General features: G+C 44.8%; 1 protein-coding gene across 1 annotated transcript in view; it reads right to left on the bottom strand.

The window, feature by feature from the left end:
- GABRA4 (gamma-aminobutyric acid (GABA) A receptor, alpha 4) overlaps positions 1-18,258 on the bottom strand; it is a 90,460-nt gene that overhangs the window by 47,296 nt on the left and 24,906 nt on the right. The window contains exons 3-7 of the mRNA XM_015412763.1: positions 8,907-8,974; positions 6,934-7,154; positions 6,742-6,824; positions 6,186-6,329; positions 799-951 (exon numbers count right to left, since the gene is read on the bottom strand). Coding sequence (XP_015268249.1) covers positions 799-951; positions 6,186-6,329; positions 6,742-6,824; positions 6,934-7,154; positions 8,907-8,974 — 669 coding nt within the window. The remainder of the gene's footprint in view (positions 1-798; positions 952-6,185; positions 6,330-6,741; positions 6,825-6,933; positions 7,155-8,906; positions 8,975-18,258) is intronic.

The following is an 18,258-nucleotide window of genomic DNA, read 5'->3' as shown; positions in this document are numbered from 1 at the left end:
TGAGGAAGATTTGGAAACAGAAGGATATCTGGACCTCTGTTGGAGGAAGACACGAGCACATGTTATAAAGAGACTTTAAGGAGTCCTCCCTCTTGAAACTTTATTTAACAGAGGAGGACTATTATTAAAGGTTGTACAATAGCTTTCTTTTGAACTATGGTGCTGGAGAAGACTCTTGAGAGTCCCTTGGACTGTAAGAAGATCAAATCAGTCAATCCTAAAAGAAATCAACCCTGACTGTTCCCTGGAAGGCCAGATAATGAAACTGAAGCTCAAATACTTTGGCCACCCAATGAGAAGGGAGCACTCACTGGAGAAGACCCTGATGCTGGGAAAGATTGAAGGTCAAAGAAGACGGGGACAGCAAAGGATGAGATGGTTAGACAGTGTCATAGATGCAACCAACATGAAATTGAGCAAACTTCAGAGGACGGCGGAAGACAGGAAGGCCTAGTGTGATCTTGTCCATGGGGTCGCAAAGAGTCGGACTCGACTTTGCGACTGAACAACAACAACAATAGCTTTTGAGATTCTTGGAGATGATTTTTGATATTTTTGATTAAGATCATTTATTATATGTGTACAAATTATTGTAAAAATATTTTTCAAAAAAAATAAAATTATTTATGATATGTTATAATCATCTGTGCACGGCCCTGATCTTCCAGGCAACTCCCTTCTCTCCAACCTTATCCTACCAGCCCCAATTGTCAAGAGTAGCGGGCATTATACTAATAACTTGGGGGGGTGGGGTTTACAGAGAAAATTAAGGACACAGGAGATATCAACTGCACTTACCAAAAACAGTTCTGGCAGGAACAGACTCTTTATTGATCCAAAACGAAACCTGGGAGAGGATCACAGTCATGATGCATGGGATATACGTCTGTATCATAAAATAACCCATTTTCCGTCTGAGGTGAAAGTACACTGTCATAACGATATATTCCCCTACAAAAAAAAAGAGATGGAAAGTAATGTGTGGTGCTCTACAAGTCATACTTTGTCCATTTCAAAACACCCAATATTAAATTAAAAACAAACCCCACAAACCACAAGGTATTTATTTGGTCTGAAAGCGCATGATGTGCTTATGTCGTTAAAGCTCAGTCAGTCGCGGCTCGGTCAGAGCTCTGGCTGGGAGACGGCCTGACAGTCTCTTGTAAGCCCTTCACAGAGCTTTGTGAAAGAACAGCAGGAGATATAAATGCAACGATAAATGAAAACCACATTGAGTCAAGGGGGAGTAAATGAATTTCTAAACGCTATCCAGGAGGCGGAATGTAAAATGGGAATTAGGCTCTGTTTGGCCATCCTGTATGCTTCTATGTATATATTTTTTAAAAAATAAGATCTTGTGGCTATATCCTGGTGGGGAGGAAATCACAAAAATTATTAGCCTTCTGTTCTGGTTATTGTTCTGTGCCGTAGCATCTGGATAGCACATAATTACTACTTCAGGTTTTTATTTTGAACACTTGCATCAAAGAAATGTTCTTCCTTCCATTAAAGAAAATCAGTTTTTATCTTGTAACTACCAAAATTAAGTTCCCCCCCCCATCTAATATTAAATGATTCATGGCACAAATCCCTGAGAATTTCTCATATGTCAGCACCATTTAAAAGAATGGGAAGAAGAAGAAGAGATTGAATTTATTCCCTGCCCTTCACTCAGAGTCTCAGAGTGATTTACAAACTCCTTTCCCTTCCCCTCCCCACAACAGACACCCTGTGAGGTAGGTGAGGCTGAGAGAGCTCTGAGAGAACCGCCCTTTCAAGGACAGCTCTGACAGAATTATGGCTTGCCCAAGGTCACACCAGCAGCTGCAAGTGGAAGAGTGGGGAATCAAACCCGGTTCTCCCAGATTAGAGTCCACACACTTAACCACTACACCAAACTGGTCTTCTGCAAGTCCCATTAATTCCCTGAGGACCAGTGTGGTATAGGGGTTAGAGTGTTGGACTAGCATACGGGGGACCCAGGTTTGACCCCTCACTCTGCCATGGAAACTTGCTGGGTAACCTTGGGCCAGCCACACACTCTCGGACTCAAGTACCTCACATGGTCGTTGCGAGGATAAAATGGAGGCAAGGAGAACAATGTGAATTGCCTTGGGTCCCCACTGATGAGAAAAGGGGGTCGATAAATGAAGTAAAATAACAACAACAACAACAACCAGTGCTATTTTTGGGCAGGAACGCACAGGAATGGAATTCCGGCTGGCTCCCGAGTTGGCCACGCCCAGCAGGAACTCATTAGCATAATAGGCCACACCCAACCGCAGAAACTCATTAGGATTGGCTACATGAGGGGTGTGTGGCCTAACATGCAAAGGGTTCCTGTTACAAAAAAAGGCCCTGGGTTTTGACAACAAACAAGGTAAACAGAATAAGAAGCAAAAAGTGGGTGTGGCTGGATGACCACACTTCTGGTAACATGGGGGTGTGGCCTAATATGCTAATGAGCTGCTGTCAGGGGTGTGGCCTAATAGGCTAATGTGTTTCTGCTGTTGGGTGTGGCCTATTATGCTAATGAGTTCCTGCTGGGCTTTTTCTACAAAAAAAGCCCTGACAACAACAACAACAACAATAATAATGACAACAACAATAACAATAAAGCTATTGGGGTTCCCAAAAGATACTTTCCCAGTGTATTGGAGTCAGCTGCTTTCCCTCCCCCATCCATTCACCCACAATATGAAGAAACTCAACATAAAACAGCTACATGTACAACTTACAACACCTGCCACTGCAAATCCTATGGGAGAGGCTGTGACTTAGAGGCAGAGCACATGCTTGGCAAGGAACAGAGTCCAGCCCCTGGTATCGCCATTGAAAAGACCTCAGGCAGAAGCTTTGGATAAAGATCTTTTTTCGGTCTAAGACCTTGGAGATCCAGTAACCAATCACAGCTGACAACATTATACTAGATGGAGCAATGATATGACCCGGTATAAGATAGTTTCACATCAGTATCATGGTCAGTGCTGCCCCCAGTGGTCCTCTCCTATGAGTCAGGCTTCCACCTACAAGGCTACTCTGTTTGGCATAACACCCACGTGCTTAGCTGTGCATATATTTAACAGATCCATCAATAAAACTAAAGGAAATAAAAGGCAATTCAGTGTTCGGCTCATTGAACCCTGAAACAGCACCATCTACGGGGAAGTTCTGCTGCTGTTCTTGCACCATGCTGCAAAGAGGGTAGCTTCAATACATTTCAGTGGGGCTTGTGCAGAAGAACTTCCTGACAGACTGAGCTACCCCACTTTTCTCCCCACTGGGGACTTAAAGAGGCTGGCAAGGAGCACACACAAAACATCTAGGCAAATATATACATAATAGAACTTCACCTTTCTGGGCTGGCTCTGGACCCTTTGGCTTGGCCCATTTAGGACCAAGAGCCCTTTACCTATCGCCCTCTGGCTCATACCAAAAGGTTCTTGCCTCTGGCCATGGCAGACTTCAAATACCTGCAGAGGAGGTCACAGAAGCTCGAGCCAGATCTCACTCAGCTGGCAGGAGATGTCCCGAGAGATGAGGGAATCACCTCTGCTGCATGACCCCCGTGCAATAAACACTCCGAGAAGAAGACCCAAATACAACCCAGCACACAAATTACACTAAACACTCCGAGAAGAAGACCCAAATACAGCCCAGCACTACAGCCCATCACACTGACACAAGTTGTCCGATGTTCCGAATGCAGCAGTTCTAGAAAATACTGTGTGATCCTGAGTACTTACCTTTAAAACACTTAATGAAAGAACGGTTTCATGTGGTCTAACAGCAGGCATATTAAACAGACATTTATAAAAAGATTAATGAGTATTTTTTTTCCATTTATCTTTATAATCACACTGCCATTTATATCACTAGATCATTCATAACGAACGACTGGAGGTAGTTAAACAGCCGACTTCAGCCTTGGGTTCTAATTTGTATTCCGCACCTAGAGGCTACCAGGCTTTAAACAGAGGCCACAGTAATAGCAAAAGTGTCAAGACGTGTCAGGAAAGATTGAAATGACTAAGCCGATTTAGACAAGCCATTGATCAAAACCGACATGACGGAGAAGTACAATAAAGAAGAGCAGTAAGAGAGGAAATGAATGACAAAAATGAAGAAGTGGGATTTGCTTCAAATATCAGCAAAGGGGGGTGACCATGGGAGGTCTTAGCAAGCAAGGAAGGATCGTGTGTTTGTCTGGATGATAAAAATATCCACAGCTGCATTCTATGAAATACGTGTCATACAACTGCTATCACAACTCTTAAGTCTTTTCTAGGGTTGCCAAACCCCCCAGTTTGCCAGGGGTCCCACCCCCAACACCCACAGCCACCCATCTCTCTCCCTTTAAGCGTGTGCAACCCGTGTTTCATCCCAAGCGTGAACTCCGCAAGCTTGCAGGGAAAAGCCAGCTTCGTTCTTAAAAGGGAAACGCAGCTGCTCTTAAAGGGGAAACGCCGGCTGCCGGCTACTTTAAGTGCAGGGAACCTGCGTTTCTGGAGATCCGGCGCACGGGCGGGGGGGGCGCGGACGTCCCCAACGTGACATCATCACGTTGGGGATGCCCCACCCCCTCCAGGAACGCCCCCAATGTCCCCCGCTGGGGGTGGAAGATGGCAACCCTAGTCTTTTCATGGAAAAAGAAGGGTATCTGTCTTTTGCCTGTCTTATATCTAAGTGTGGGGTGAAGGATTTATTGATCTGAACTGAGGTCCTGAATGGCTGTAACGAAGCATAAAAAGAGGCCGAGAAAATCCTGTCTTGGATCTCCCAATGCTTCTTCTGACTAGAGCTCGGGTTTTAGGAAGCAAAAGTCAGAAGAACATGCTTTCTTCAATAATATTGCCTACATGAATGTGTGAACCACTAATTCAAGCCCCCAAAATACGTGTTGTAGCCTGCTGGAAATTTAACCATCTCCTCCCATCCCTGTTTTTGGGAAGCAATACAAAATGGACATTTATCGAATCCCTGGTGGACCAACATCAGCAGTTCGTGGTCTGCACCCAGCCTGGAAGGACTCAAGTGGGATGAGACTGCTCGAACAGGCAACCATGCAGGACAGAACATCTACCGTCCCATTGGTCTTTATTCCACACACTGCAAATTTGCCTCCCCCAACTGAAGCACGATAGAATTGCTCAGTTAATTGCCACTCTCCCGCCCATCTTTTCCTACCCATCCACCTACACAAAGGAAAGCTATAAACAACTTGAGCCTTCTGGTGGAAATTCTAGTATGAAATAATCACTCCACATTTTCTGGCTGCTATTCAAACTTAATTTTAAACCAGGGATTTGAATACAGGGGAAGCAAATGCAAAGCCATCTGGTTGTGAAGACCATTCTTTTTCACTGCCTCCCGTGAACTAGTACGCTGAACAGATTACAAGCGCCCACTGAGATCTGACCAAGCTGACGGAGATGGTTTCCTGGGGAGCAGAACAAGAATCTTGGCTACTTGTTCCATGATGGATCAATGCTATCTCACTTACTGATAATATTCAATACATTACGAAAATATTGCTTCATCCTGCTATCAATAATGTCACTCAGAAATCTGTCGGCGACATCTGCTCCCTCTGTTGCCTAATTCTGTCATGATCTCTGCTATAGCAATTTTAACTGTACCAGGAATAGAATTTTAAGCAGTAGTTTCACAGAACCAAGCCACCAATTTAAAGAAACAACAGCATATTCCTGCCGCTCGTCAGACACTGACACTTTGCTTGCTGTTGCTACCTGTGGTTATTTTCCAACACTACAGAAAGTCGACAGTAATATTTGTTAAACTTTATGCATCCTCTCCACAGCAACATTTCTAATACGGATTGACTCGGACAATCTGCATGTTATTTACGGCATGGCAAATTTTACCAAGATACCAAGATCAGTGCAAATATGAAAATATGTCAACAGATATAACGTTTCGTTTTTACAGACTGCATTTTCGACAGTCTTCACTTGGCTTCCAGATGAGGGTCGACAATATTTTAAACAACAGAATATCTCCTTTAATACGAGCCTGAAGAGAAAAAGCATACAATCTGATTTAAAAAGTGATCATCTGCTTATGCCTCTTGGTCTTCACTAAGACCTCCAACAATATCTTTGGCTGAAAACAGAATTACAATATTCATTCCACATCTCAAGTTGACTCTCTGACAAGATTCTTACCTGTAATAGATTTAACAGTTTCATTGGATACCGTATGCCCGAGCAGGTCATACTGAACCAAACTGGAAGACTCTGCAGGGACTTCCACAGAATTCTTAGGTCCTTTTGTCCACGTGTAAATCATTTCGCTCTTTGGATACGCATCTGAACAACATATAGTTAGAATACATGAATAAGATGTTTGTCTGGGCTATCCTTACATGACTGGTCTGCTAATCTTTAAGACCAACAAAATTTTATTTGAGGTATAAGCTTTCATGTGCAAGCAGACTTCTTCAGAAAGCTTATACCTTGAATAAAAATTTGTTGGTCTTAAAGGTGCCACTGGACTCAAACTTCGTTCTGCTGCTTCAAACCAACATGGCTACCCACTTGAATCTGGTCTGATAATAGTTAAAGTCAGCAGAAAAATTCCTTCCGGTTTCAGCCAATCAAAGCTTTCCAACATTACAATGCTATATCTCTGGCTATACTCTGATGTATTTTTTATGCGCCCTCTTAAAACATAAGCTGGGAGCCCTACCACTGCATGTGAAATTTCATAAGAGTAACTTACAACTCCCAAATTTCAGAGGACAGGCATGGCCATCCATCGGGAAATCCACCAACCTCATGGGACACTCAGCACTTATGGTGAGCCTACATGAAAACAAATGCAATTACATCTTTGACGGATGTTTTGTCTCAGCAGTGAATGTTATCCACACCGTTTTGAAAGTACAGAAATACAGACAGATACATCATATACCTCATTGTATACAGGATGGTGCCATTTCTCATAATTCTAAAAAGTTTATTTGGAGCCGTCATGTTATGCGAGACAGATTTTTTCCCATTCCGGAAGAAAGTGTCCGGTGTCCACACTTTGGTAACCATTAGGTTGTTAAGTCTTAGGATTTCAATTGGACCATCATATCTTAATCTTTTGTCCACCCATGTCTGACGGAAGAAAACATCCATCGTGTACTCCTACAGCAATTTAGAGGTAACACAAATGTAATTTTATATGCATAGCCTTTCTATGAAAATCCCTCAAGGACAGATTAGTCATTGGTAACTGTAAACTCCCTAAACACATTTCTATCAATTAAACTGAAGTATGTACTCCTTAATACTTTAATTTTCCACATTAGTCTTATAAATAAATTGCTATACATATTAAATTCCCTCAAGGACAGATTAGTCATTGGTAACTGTAAACTCCCTAAACACATTTCTATCAATTAAACTGAAGTATGTACTCCTTAATACTTTAATTTTCCACATTAGTCTTATAAATAAATTGCTGTACATATTAAATCAATCAAAAATAATTACTGTAATCTAATAGAATTCCAAGAAGCACGCAATTAAACTTGTACTCTAGCACAGAACTGGAAACAAAATGATCAATTTACTGACACACGCTAATGATTTTTACATCCATGGTATTTTTTTCAGAGATGGGCAGATTCAGATATGCACTAGAAACAACTATTTATATCAAACAAAATCCATGAATTCAGGTAATAAAACATAGATGGGATAACCCAAAGGGAGCACAGTGGATCTTCCACAAAATTGATTCGGAAACCAAATGTACAGGAAGTTATACCATTGACTTCCTCGGGGCCTTTAGTGGAAGCATTCACAGGACTGACAAATAGTCATATACTATATCTTCATATGGAGTGCCACATGACAGTCCAAGGTGCATTCGCAGCCGCCAGAAACCTCAATAGAGAGAACAGCTGCACATGCAAAAGGATGGCAACTTTGAACTGTTCCTTTCACTGAAATTAGCAGGGATGTTCCCTCTAAGCTGAGTTAGTGTGAGCTAGCTCACAGCTTTTTAGCCTCCAGCTCACACATTTTTGTCTTAGCTCAGGAAGGATGGCTCCAGAGCAAACGAATGTATGCCGTAGCCAAATCGCTCGCTCACAACTTTCATGCCAGTAGCTCACAAAGTAGAATTTTTGCACACAAGACTCCACACGTTAGAGGGAGCATTGATAAAATTTGGTGGTAGGGGGGCTCCCAAGCCTCACTAAGTTTGATACAAATTCACCTCCAAAAGATGAGCCCAGGAATGTTACCTTGCCGAGCTAATCACAAGCAGTAACAGGCCAAGTTCACCTCAGACAAAGAAAAAAAAATCTCGGGGGCTCAGAAGACAGAGGAGATGCTGAACAAAATCTTCAGCAATGGGGTGGGACTTCAGTGCCCTGCATAGCTTCCTGTCCCTCTCTCTGTAACTAGTGGAAGCAGGATAAATGATGTGAAATGACAGAAATCAAGCAAGCGTGCTTGATTTGCATAATTTATGCAGGTAACAGTATCTGGTGTTTTGTTGCAGAATTTGTTTGGGACAAAGGGGCCTGAACACAGGTCCTGACCCAGGTACCCATGGCACCTAGTCTCATCGTTTTTGGTTTTGGGGGTTTTTTGGTCTTTTGTCTTGTGCAAGATTCCATATTGGGTAGTTTATGCATCCAAAGCCGGTGTCGATCTGCCGCAAGCAAATGTGTTACATTGGTCTAAATCCAGCGTGCATGGGAGGAACAGAATCCGGGGCTGCTGCATCTAAAAATAGCCTGGAAATTAAGCTGCTGCTAATCTTCCCTACTTTGCATGATTGACAGCAGTGCACAAAGGCATTCGAATTAGGCATGACTCTCTACTGGAGTTCATGTTCCCCTCCTCTCAACCCCGCAAAAACAATAGTAGTCAGAAAATACGTACCATCTCTACATCAGAAACAGGTCCAAAACTGGTGACATAGATATCTGTTTTTACTTCAGTAACAGAACCTAATGTATAAAGAAGAAGTGAGCAAGGGAAATTGAAGCATTTCAGGTTAAACAAAAGGGGCAACATGTACTGACAAATAACACCACGTCTTATGCAGTTGTCACTTTGACGATTCATTGGACTGAAGGAAGGAAAACATGCAAGCCGGAGATTCTTGCATAATGTTGATTTTCAAACAGTTCTGTTTGCTTCTGCTACATTCGTATAATCCATAAAGAGTTTCATAATGCATCATTAATTTCACATTGATATGGGTAAGAAAATACATGTACATAAAGATCTTAGGGAACACACAGCAGTGGCTTGATCTTTCCAGCCATAATCGCTGGATCAACTTCAAACCACAGGTGATGGGAATTCACCATCTACTATATTCACCGCAGTGGCTTGATCTTTCCAGCCATAATCGTTGGATCAACTTCAAACCACACGTGATGAGAATTCACCATCTATTGAGTGTGATCCAACCACACCAGAGGTGTCTATCATAAGGCCCAGGACTTTCCCAACACTTTTAAGGGGTCCTCAAGTTAGGGTTGCCAGTTCCCAGGTCCTGGTGGGGGTTCCGCCAGTTTTGGGGGCTTCCCACTCCCAAACAGCGACATTGCTGTGTGATGTCCCCAATGTGATGACGTCACGCAGACGACGTCATCTCTTCGGGGACATTGTGCAGCAACACTCCGGTTTGAGGGCAAAATTCTATGGGTTGAAGCCAGTTTTACCATAGGATTTTGCCCAAAACCAGAGTGTCGCCACACAACATCCCCAATGTGATGATGTCCCTTCTGGGTAACATCATCTCATCAGGGGCATCCCAGAATGCCCCCCAAATTCTCCCGCCGGCACAATGAGGGGAGCTGGCAACCCTACCTCAAGTTGATACATGGCATTCCTAAAAATCTAGTAAGATTTTTCTATTGAATTCAGACAGAGCTAGGGTTGCCAAGTCCTCTTCTCTCCCCACCAGGGGGTGGGAGGGAGCTCTCCAGGAGTGCGGGGGGTGGGACGACATTGCCGTGCATGACATTTCCCAAATGATGATGTCACACAGAAGTCATGGTTACCACAGAGTTTCACCCAAAATATTAGAGTGTCACCACACAGCATCCCCAGTATGATGACATCACTTCTGCATGACATCATCACGCTAGGGACATTGTGCTGGGTGGTGAGAGTGGGGCTTCCCCCTGCGGGACAGCTGACCAGTGGCAGATTGGAGGCCACCAAATCAGGGGATGTCCCGCTCCCACCTGGCGGCTGGCAACCCTAGACAGAGCTGAGATTGGGAAAATATTGTTACGGCCCCTGAGGATTTCTTGTGTGGGCAATATCCTGTCAGGCAATTTGTTTTTACAATCCTGAACAACACTGAGTGGTAGAAGCACTTTTATAACGAGTGGAAAGTGTTGTTGTTATTTTCCCATTCGTGCAGTTTATTAGACCAGACCTTCAGCAGAGATTAGATATATACAAAACGACTCTGTTCTGTGATAGAAGTGGCTATGAAGGGTCCCAGTTCTTGATGCTATGGGGGATAATTTCAACCTTTTTCTTACAGCTTTCTCTTTATAATCTTGGACAAGTGTCATGTATCACCTATTTCCTCGTAAGCCAGTGGGTACGGTCTTGCTGACATTATACAAGTACACATTAACAGAGATGGTGTTCAGCAGTCAAGATCTGTGGCACTCAAATCCTTAGGCAGCTCTTGACAAACAGCAGAAAATTTCAACTATACCGCCTTAATGGATGTAAAAGTCATAGCTCAGTATAGACTTGTCACCCTCTAACTTGGCTAACTGTACTCTGTCCAAATCATTCATTGCTTCAGTGACGTAAAAAGAGTAGAATCTCAAGGGTCTTATTGTTACCACAGCACAGTCATGGGTATCTAACTGCTCCTGTCTTAGATATTAAATACAAAGATGGGGAAAGACTGCCACCAACCACAAGTAGCCCTGAGGGCCTCTAACCATACTATACACAATTTCAGTTCAGCCTTTAAAAGCTCTCGTATCTCAAATATGTGTGTTTGACATTGAAGACAGCATTAACTGAAGTGTGTTTCAACACACAATTCTGCTTTTACAGAGATATGGATACACTTTATCCATAATAAGTTTATAATTTTAACCCTTCAGAAAGGCCCTCAGGCTTAGCAAGTCTACAGTGAGAAGGAGATCTCCATTGTTAGGGGGGGCAGAGTGAACTCAAAATGCCTCGCTATCTGATCCTGGTACATAAATATCTTGACGGACCTTTAAAAATGTAATAGAAACACGACAGGGCCAAACTCTACGACAGTGGTACTCAACCTGTGGATGTCACAGAGCCACATCTTAGACTTGCCAAGTCCCCCCGGGGGGCAGGGAAACCCCTGCCCCAGAGGCCCATTCCCCGCCGCCGGCGGATCGGGCCCCGGGGGGAACCCCACCCCGACGTGCACGTCACCAGGAAGTGACGTGACGACGCGGAGTACGCTGGGGGCGGGGCCACGGTCATCCGAGGGAAAACTCTATGTTTTTCCCTCGGATGGTCATGGCCCCGCCCCCAGTGTGCCTGGCAGCATCACGTCACTTCCTGGTGACGTGCATGCGGTGCGCGCGCACGCTCCAGACACCAGCCAGGAGTCCCCCACTGGTGCGAAGATTTGACTTCAGAACCCTACCACATCTACAGTTCTCATGAACAAAAAAGAGCCTCACTACTATATGCCTTGCACAGTGCCCCAAACACACACAAACAATTAGTGCTGCCAAACCGCCAGTGAAGAAGGGGAATCCCCACCCCCCCTTGGGTCCTGTTGCCTGCTAGGTTGGAGAAAAATTAAAAAGAAAAATAAGGCCTCATCTCCTACAGGAAGTTCTTACCATAGAGGGTCTGGCGATTCCTAGAGCTACTCAGGAGTGAAAAGAGTAGTTCTAGGAATCCCCAGAAACTCTATGGTAAGAACTTCTTGTAGTAGACAAGACCTTATTTTTCTTTTTAATATTATTTCCAGGAATCTGCTTCCCCCACCACAATCCTGCAAAACCATAATTTAACCCTTGTAATTACCAGAGTATGTCCGAGCATGCAGAGTTGTCCTTCCTTACCATTGCTGAAGCTTAGCCCTTGTGTATCTGGACCAGGGGTCATTTCCTACAGGAGCGGAGCTCTGGCAGTAAAGTGGGATACAGAGTGTTGGACTGGATGGGCCTTTGGCCTGATCCAACATTGGCATCTCTTATGTTCTTATGTTCTTATGTTCTTAAGTTGAAGAGCCCCCAGCCCAAAACAGTCCAGTGGCACCTTTAAGACCAAGTTTTATTCAGGTACAAGCTCTCCCTCCTCTGCGAGGACAGATCTGCACGTTCCCCCTCCCCCCCCAATAGCTAGCAATCCAAAACAGTCCAGTGGAGCCTGAGTGGTGGGTGTTGCCCTCTGACACACTTCCAGTGATGTCAGGGGGTGTGGCATATGCAAATAAGTTATGCTAATGAGCTCCTGCACCTCTTTTTCTACGAAATGACCCCTGATCTGTACTGAGGAGAAGGGCTTACATATCAGAGTTCTGACACAAAACACTGTGTAAGCGCCATAACTTTATTAGGATGGATGTTGTTGTTTTTTTAAAGGCCTCTCTATATAAAAAGTTTCTTATCTTCAAGTTTTATTTTAGTTCTGTGGGAGACAGGGTGGTTAGAACACTCCATGCTAAGTTTTCTACTTGCAAGTAGGCTAGCAAACTCACAGTGGTATGCTCAATGCTTTTTTTTTTTAATTTTAAAAAAGTGCCAGTACACCAATAGAAGGTCGCACTGATGTACACCAATTCCACCCTCCCTCTGCAGGTCCCCACTAGGCAGCTCTTGAAAAAAAACTGTGAGGGTACCCTGTGCCACCACCTCGTTTAGCTGCCTACGTTGACCTAGACTTACACAAAACCCCTACATTTTCACGTCCTTGAAACGATAGTCATGGTGTCCGGGCTCGGCCCTATGCCCCCCACCAGCAGAACTGGCTGGAGCGCTGGGAACCCGCATGAGCGACCTTACACATGGATAAATTGTGTTATTTTTCAAAAACAGAACTGTTAGTTTTATCTTGGGCCTACAGTAATAATAGAATTATCCCAATTTCTAAAGAACTTGCCCACTTTCCTAGAATGCTGGGCTGGGTGCTGTTGGAAACAGTGCTCAGAGGTGCCACCGGTGACTCCTGAGCCACTGAGTAATATCACAGATCTAAGATATGCGCGGTTTAAGCCATTCTGGGCTTTACAGATCCTAAAAAGAACAGTAGGCCAAACCAATGAAATATCATTTGATGTTTAATGAAAAATTCCCAATGTATTTTGTAAATTTTCTTCAGGGGACTCTAAGAAATATACATAACTCTCTCACACTCTTTATTACAAAATACACCAACAAAAATCAATCTCATAAACTAAAACTTTATCACTTTTATGCAGTAACTGACTGGGTAAAAGGCTTAAGAAAACTTTCTTAGCCGCAAAAGTCCTTTCTCAATAAAACAAAAAAAATAGCCAATAGACAAAACCTTACTCTACAGCTTTACTTATCCTGCATCCCCTCCCCCCACAACCTCCCCCATGCCGTTTACATACAAATGTACCACAGAAGTAGTAATAATAAAACAGCCATCAATAGGCTTGCCAAGTCCACCCAGGGGGTGGGGAAACCCCCGCCCCAGAGGCCCGTTCCCCGCCGGCAGCGGATCAGGCCCCGGGGGGAGCCCACCCCGACGTGCGCATCACCCAGAAGTGACGCGACCTCGCCGGGCACGCTGGGGGCAGGGCCATGGTCATCCGAGGGAAAACTCTATGGTTTTCCCTTGGATTGTCGTGGCTCCGCCCACAGCGTGCCCGGCGGCGTCACTTCCGGGTGACGTGCGGTGCGGAGCGCTCCAGATGCCAGCCAGGAGTCCCCCGCTATGGAGCAACACCCAACTTGCCTAGCCATCAACAGTCACACAGATTATTTGCTAATACAATATTCCCCAAAACCTCAGAAACCACTACATGCATCTAACAAAGTTGGTTCCATTCCCCAAATTTTCTACCGGAATAAAATCTTGTTAAACTTGAAAGTGCCACAAAAGTCCTGATGATTATAACCAAAAGCCCTTTGAAACAAAATAGTTTTATCAGTTCTTATAAAAGCCAGCAACAAAGTCACCCTTTTGATCTCCTCTGTTTACCCATTCCAGAGGGTCAGAACAATGACTGGAAAAACCTGTATGAATTACAGGTGACCCCATGCTCCTATGGAACCATATTATAAGAAGAGAAACAGGCACATACAGGGAAGATAATCCTTCCACTGGCAAGTGTGCTTCAAAAACTCTACAAGAAACAAGAAAAAAAATCACTAAAATTAAATTTAACTTGGAAGTTACATGTGGCAAAACCACCTCCAGGCATAATAGAACTGGTAATATCAGCACTTAGAAGTAGACTTCTAAGAATAATAAAAATGACTTCTGATATTTTCTAGATTTCCCCGAAGATTTCCAAAATTAAGAATTTTTCATTAAAAGCCTTTCAGTAATTTTCTTTTCTGGCCTTTAGTGCCCCCCTACCCAATTTTTTCATTGCTTTGTCAGTTATCACCAGTAATTCTGAGACAGTTAATGAAACAATTAGGGGAATGTTCTATTTCTTAGTGGATTGCTTACTTTTAACAATGTTTTTTAAATGTTAATCATAAGTTGTTCAGCTCCTTAGCGATCCAAATGAAAAGGAGTAAGCAAATATATAGGGATAATATTTTTAATCACACCTTTCTACTAAAAGTAGGGTTGACAACCTATAGGTGATGGCTGGAGATCTCCTGGGCTTACAACTGATAGCCAGGTGGCAGAAATAGGTGCTTTGGAGTGCGGACTCGATGGCATTATGCCCAATTGAAGACCCTCCCCTCCCCAAATACTGTCATCTTCTGGCTCCACCCCCCAAATATCCAAGTATTTTCCAACCTGGAGCTGGCAACTTGGGTGGAACTATCCCACTCCAGTTTGGAGATTATGGCAAAAGATCAGTTGGGAGGAAAATGAGTACAATCATCACTGTCAGTCTACAGCAATAAAAACAGGGATCTGCGAGTGTATTGGTATCACGGCATCACTGAAATCAACTTTATTGTTCTTACTGTTTTAATGCTAAGCCACTTCATGCAGGTCAATGACAAGGCAGCATATGTATTTACTAAATAAGTACGGCAATTACTTTACACGAAAGGAAGACAACCCTGAATGTAAGGTGGAATTACAATGGGCCTTCAGACTACAGTTTGGTGTAGTGGTTAAGTGCGTGGACTCTAATCTGGGAGGTTTGATTCCCCACTCCTCCACTTGCACCTGCTGGATGACCTTGGGCAAGCCATAGTTCTGGCACAGCTGTTCTTGAAAAAGAGCAGTCCTCAAAAGCAATGTTCCCTCTAAGCTGTGGAGTCTAGTGAACAAAAATTCTACTTTGTGAGCTACTGGCATTAAAGTTGTGAGCAAGCGATTAGGCTACTGCATAAATTAGTTTGCTCTGGAGCCCTCCTTCCTGAGCTAAGACAAAAATGTGTGAGCCAGAGGCTAAAAAACTGTGAGCCAGCTCACACTAACTCAGCTTAGAGGGAACACTGCTCAAAAGAGCTCCCTCAGCCCCACCTACCTCACAGGGTGTCTGTTGTGGGGAGGGGAAAGGGAAGGAGTTTGTAAGCCGCTCTGAGACTCCCTTGGGTAGTGAAGGGCAGGGTATAAATCCAATCTCTTCTTCTTCTTCTACAGAGATCAGTTCCCTTGGAGAAAGTGGCAGCTTCAAAAGGGTGGAGTCTATGGCATTATCTAGGGTTGCCAGCCTCCAGGTAGGGCCTGGAGATCTCTCAGAATTACACCTGATCTCCAGATGACAGAGGTTAGTTCCCCTGGAGAAAATGGCTCCTCTGGAAGGTGGACTCTGTGGCATTCTACCCCACTGAACTCCCTCCTCAGGCTCCACCCCCAGAATGCCAACCTTTAGTTGGCATCCTTACATTATACTGTGCTGAGATCCCTCCCCTCCCCTCCCCAAACCCAACCCTTCCCAGGCTGCATCCCTGAAACCTCCAGTTATTTCCCAACCAGGAGTTGGCAACCCTAAGAACAGTAGCATTTTTTAAAGTATATCTTTATTTTTAAAAATGCTCTCTACCTTTGAACAAATGTCCAGCTTTACTTGAATCACTTATTTACACAGCTCTCTCGACCTGTTCTTTCTCTCGCTCTGTTCCAGGCCAACTGAGGAGAAACAGAATTCCTGGCTCTCCCCTCAACTACAACATAACCCGTTTCCCCCCCACCCCGTATTCTATAAGTAGGGGGACAACCGGGGGGGGGGTGTCAATGGGTTGAATGTGACCAAATTTACTAACATCCGGTTGGAGATCAAAATGGGGGAGGAGAGGTCACAAGGGGAACAAAGTTTTCACCGGAAAAGGAATGCAAAGTGCGGTCCAGACAGCAGCAGCACCTAGGCAATTATCTTTAAGGTGGTATGTCTCAAACTTTTGGACGTGGCTTTCTAAATTTATTCTGTCTTTGGGGCCTTCGCAATCCAGTGCCAGCCGTGTCTTTTAAAGGGGAGCACATAAAGATCCAGAGTGGAAACAGGAACAGAGTGGGGCATCTCAGACTCTCCTCTTAAAACCCTACATAGGCCCCGGTCACACGGCAAAGTTGCCGCGGGAGAGGCACGGGAGTCCCACGGATTTTCCGGGCGCAATCACACCTCAACATCTGGGAAGCGCAGTGCTCCCATGGCGAACCCATGGCTCCCCGCCGAAGGTGCAGAGTTAAAAACTAGTACCTACAAGGTACTCGTTTCCAGAAACTGTGGGGCAAGGACGGGCGTCTGACCGCGTTCCCGGTGGACTTACGTGGCATCCGGCGCTCGCCCATGTCCCGTCGCAAAGAAGTGGGTTTTTTTTCCAAGTCTCCACAGGATGCGCACAAGCACCCAACAGAGCATGCGCACAAACAGGAAGCGGCATTTGCCATAGGAGCCGCGCGGCGCGAGTGCTGGTTTGAACGCGCCGTGCTGCTTCTTTGCCGCGCTGCGGACTAGCCGTCTGATCTGCACCTGACGCCTACCCATGGGACCTCCAAAAAACTTCTGATCAGGCTGCCACAAGTTATTTTCCTCCGGGGCAATTAGCCACACCTCCCCCCCACATTTTCCGGCCCGTGTGACCGGGGCCATAGAGGCAAAAAAATAATTAGAACTAAGCAGAGCTCCCTTACTCGAGATCAGAGGGGACCTTTAAGAGAGGGATAAGAGGGACTATCTCACATACAAATGTGGACGAATAAGGATCTATTTTCTGTCATGGGAGCATTCTAATATCTGCCTCAGGATATTCTGAGTTGGATCTAGCCAGCTTTTTTTGTTCTGTCTTGGCCCTGTTTCTTTCCTTATTCCAGAATAGGATTGCCAGTCTCCAGGTCCCAGCAGGGGTGTCGTTGTCCCCCCGCCCTTCGGGGCTTCTGTCTGCCACCAGCCAGTTGGCCAGTGGGGGAACCCAGCCCCCAAACAGCCACATCCGGGCACAACATTCCCAAAAGTGATGTCATCACATCGGGATGTTGCACACAATGCTCTGGTTTGAGGGCAAAACTCTATGGTAAATTTGGCCTAAAACCATAGAGTTTTGCCCTTAAACCAGAGTGCTGCCATGTGACGCTGGTGACATGATGATGTCACTTTCGGTTGATGTCATCGTGTTGGCAATGTGCCAGAAGGCCCCCACAAATCCCACCGCCAACACGGCAAGGGGACCTAGCAACCCTACTCCAGAACTCTGTCCCACGTGGCTTTTGTTCATGGAGGTCTCAAGATCCCCAGCACAGCCGTTTTGGTGTTCAAAGGGGACACCCTCCTCCCCCCCCCTTTTTTAAACTACTGGAAAAGCTGGTTCTACCCAACCCAAACTCTGGCATCTTTTGCCCCTGCCTTGTGTGGTATGATGGCCTCTACACATTAAAGCTTCTTCAGGCTGGGCTTGACTCCAATTACTACCCACCCCCATGTCTGTCTTAAATTCACCATTGTTTTACCATTGTGAGGTAAACTCCTCTCTTTTTAAATATAGTTTTGAACTGTTACAGGGGTCGTTTCGTAGAAAAAGAGCTAGGGGAACTCATTAGCATAACTCATTAGCATATGCCACACACCCTGACATCACCGGAAGTGTGTCATAAGGCCACACACCCCGCCCCCAACGGTCCCGGCCACCGCCGGCCTTGCAGCTCCACT

This window comes from Gekko japonicus, unplaced genomic scaffold (genome assembly GCF_001447785.1).
Source record: "Gekko japonicus isolate JY-2015 unplaced genomic scaffold, Gekko_japonicus_V1.1 scaffold682, whole genome shotgun sequence".
Classification (NCBI taxonomy): Eukaryota; Metazoa; Chordata; class Lepidosauria; order Squamata; family Gekkonidae; genus Gekko; species Gekko japonicus.
This window is presented reverse-complemented; position numbering and strand designations above follow the sequence as displayed.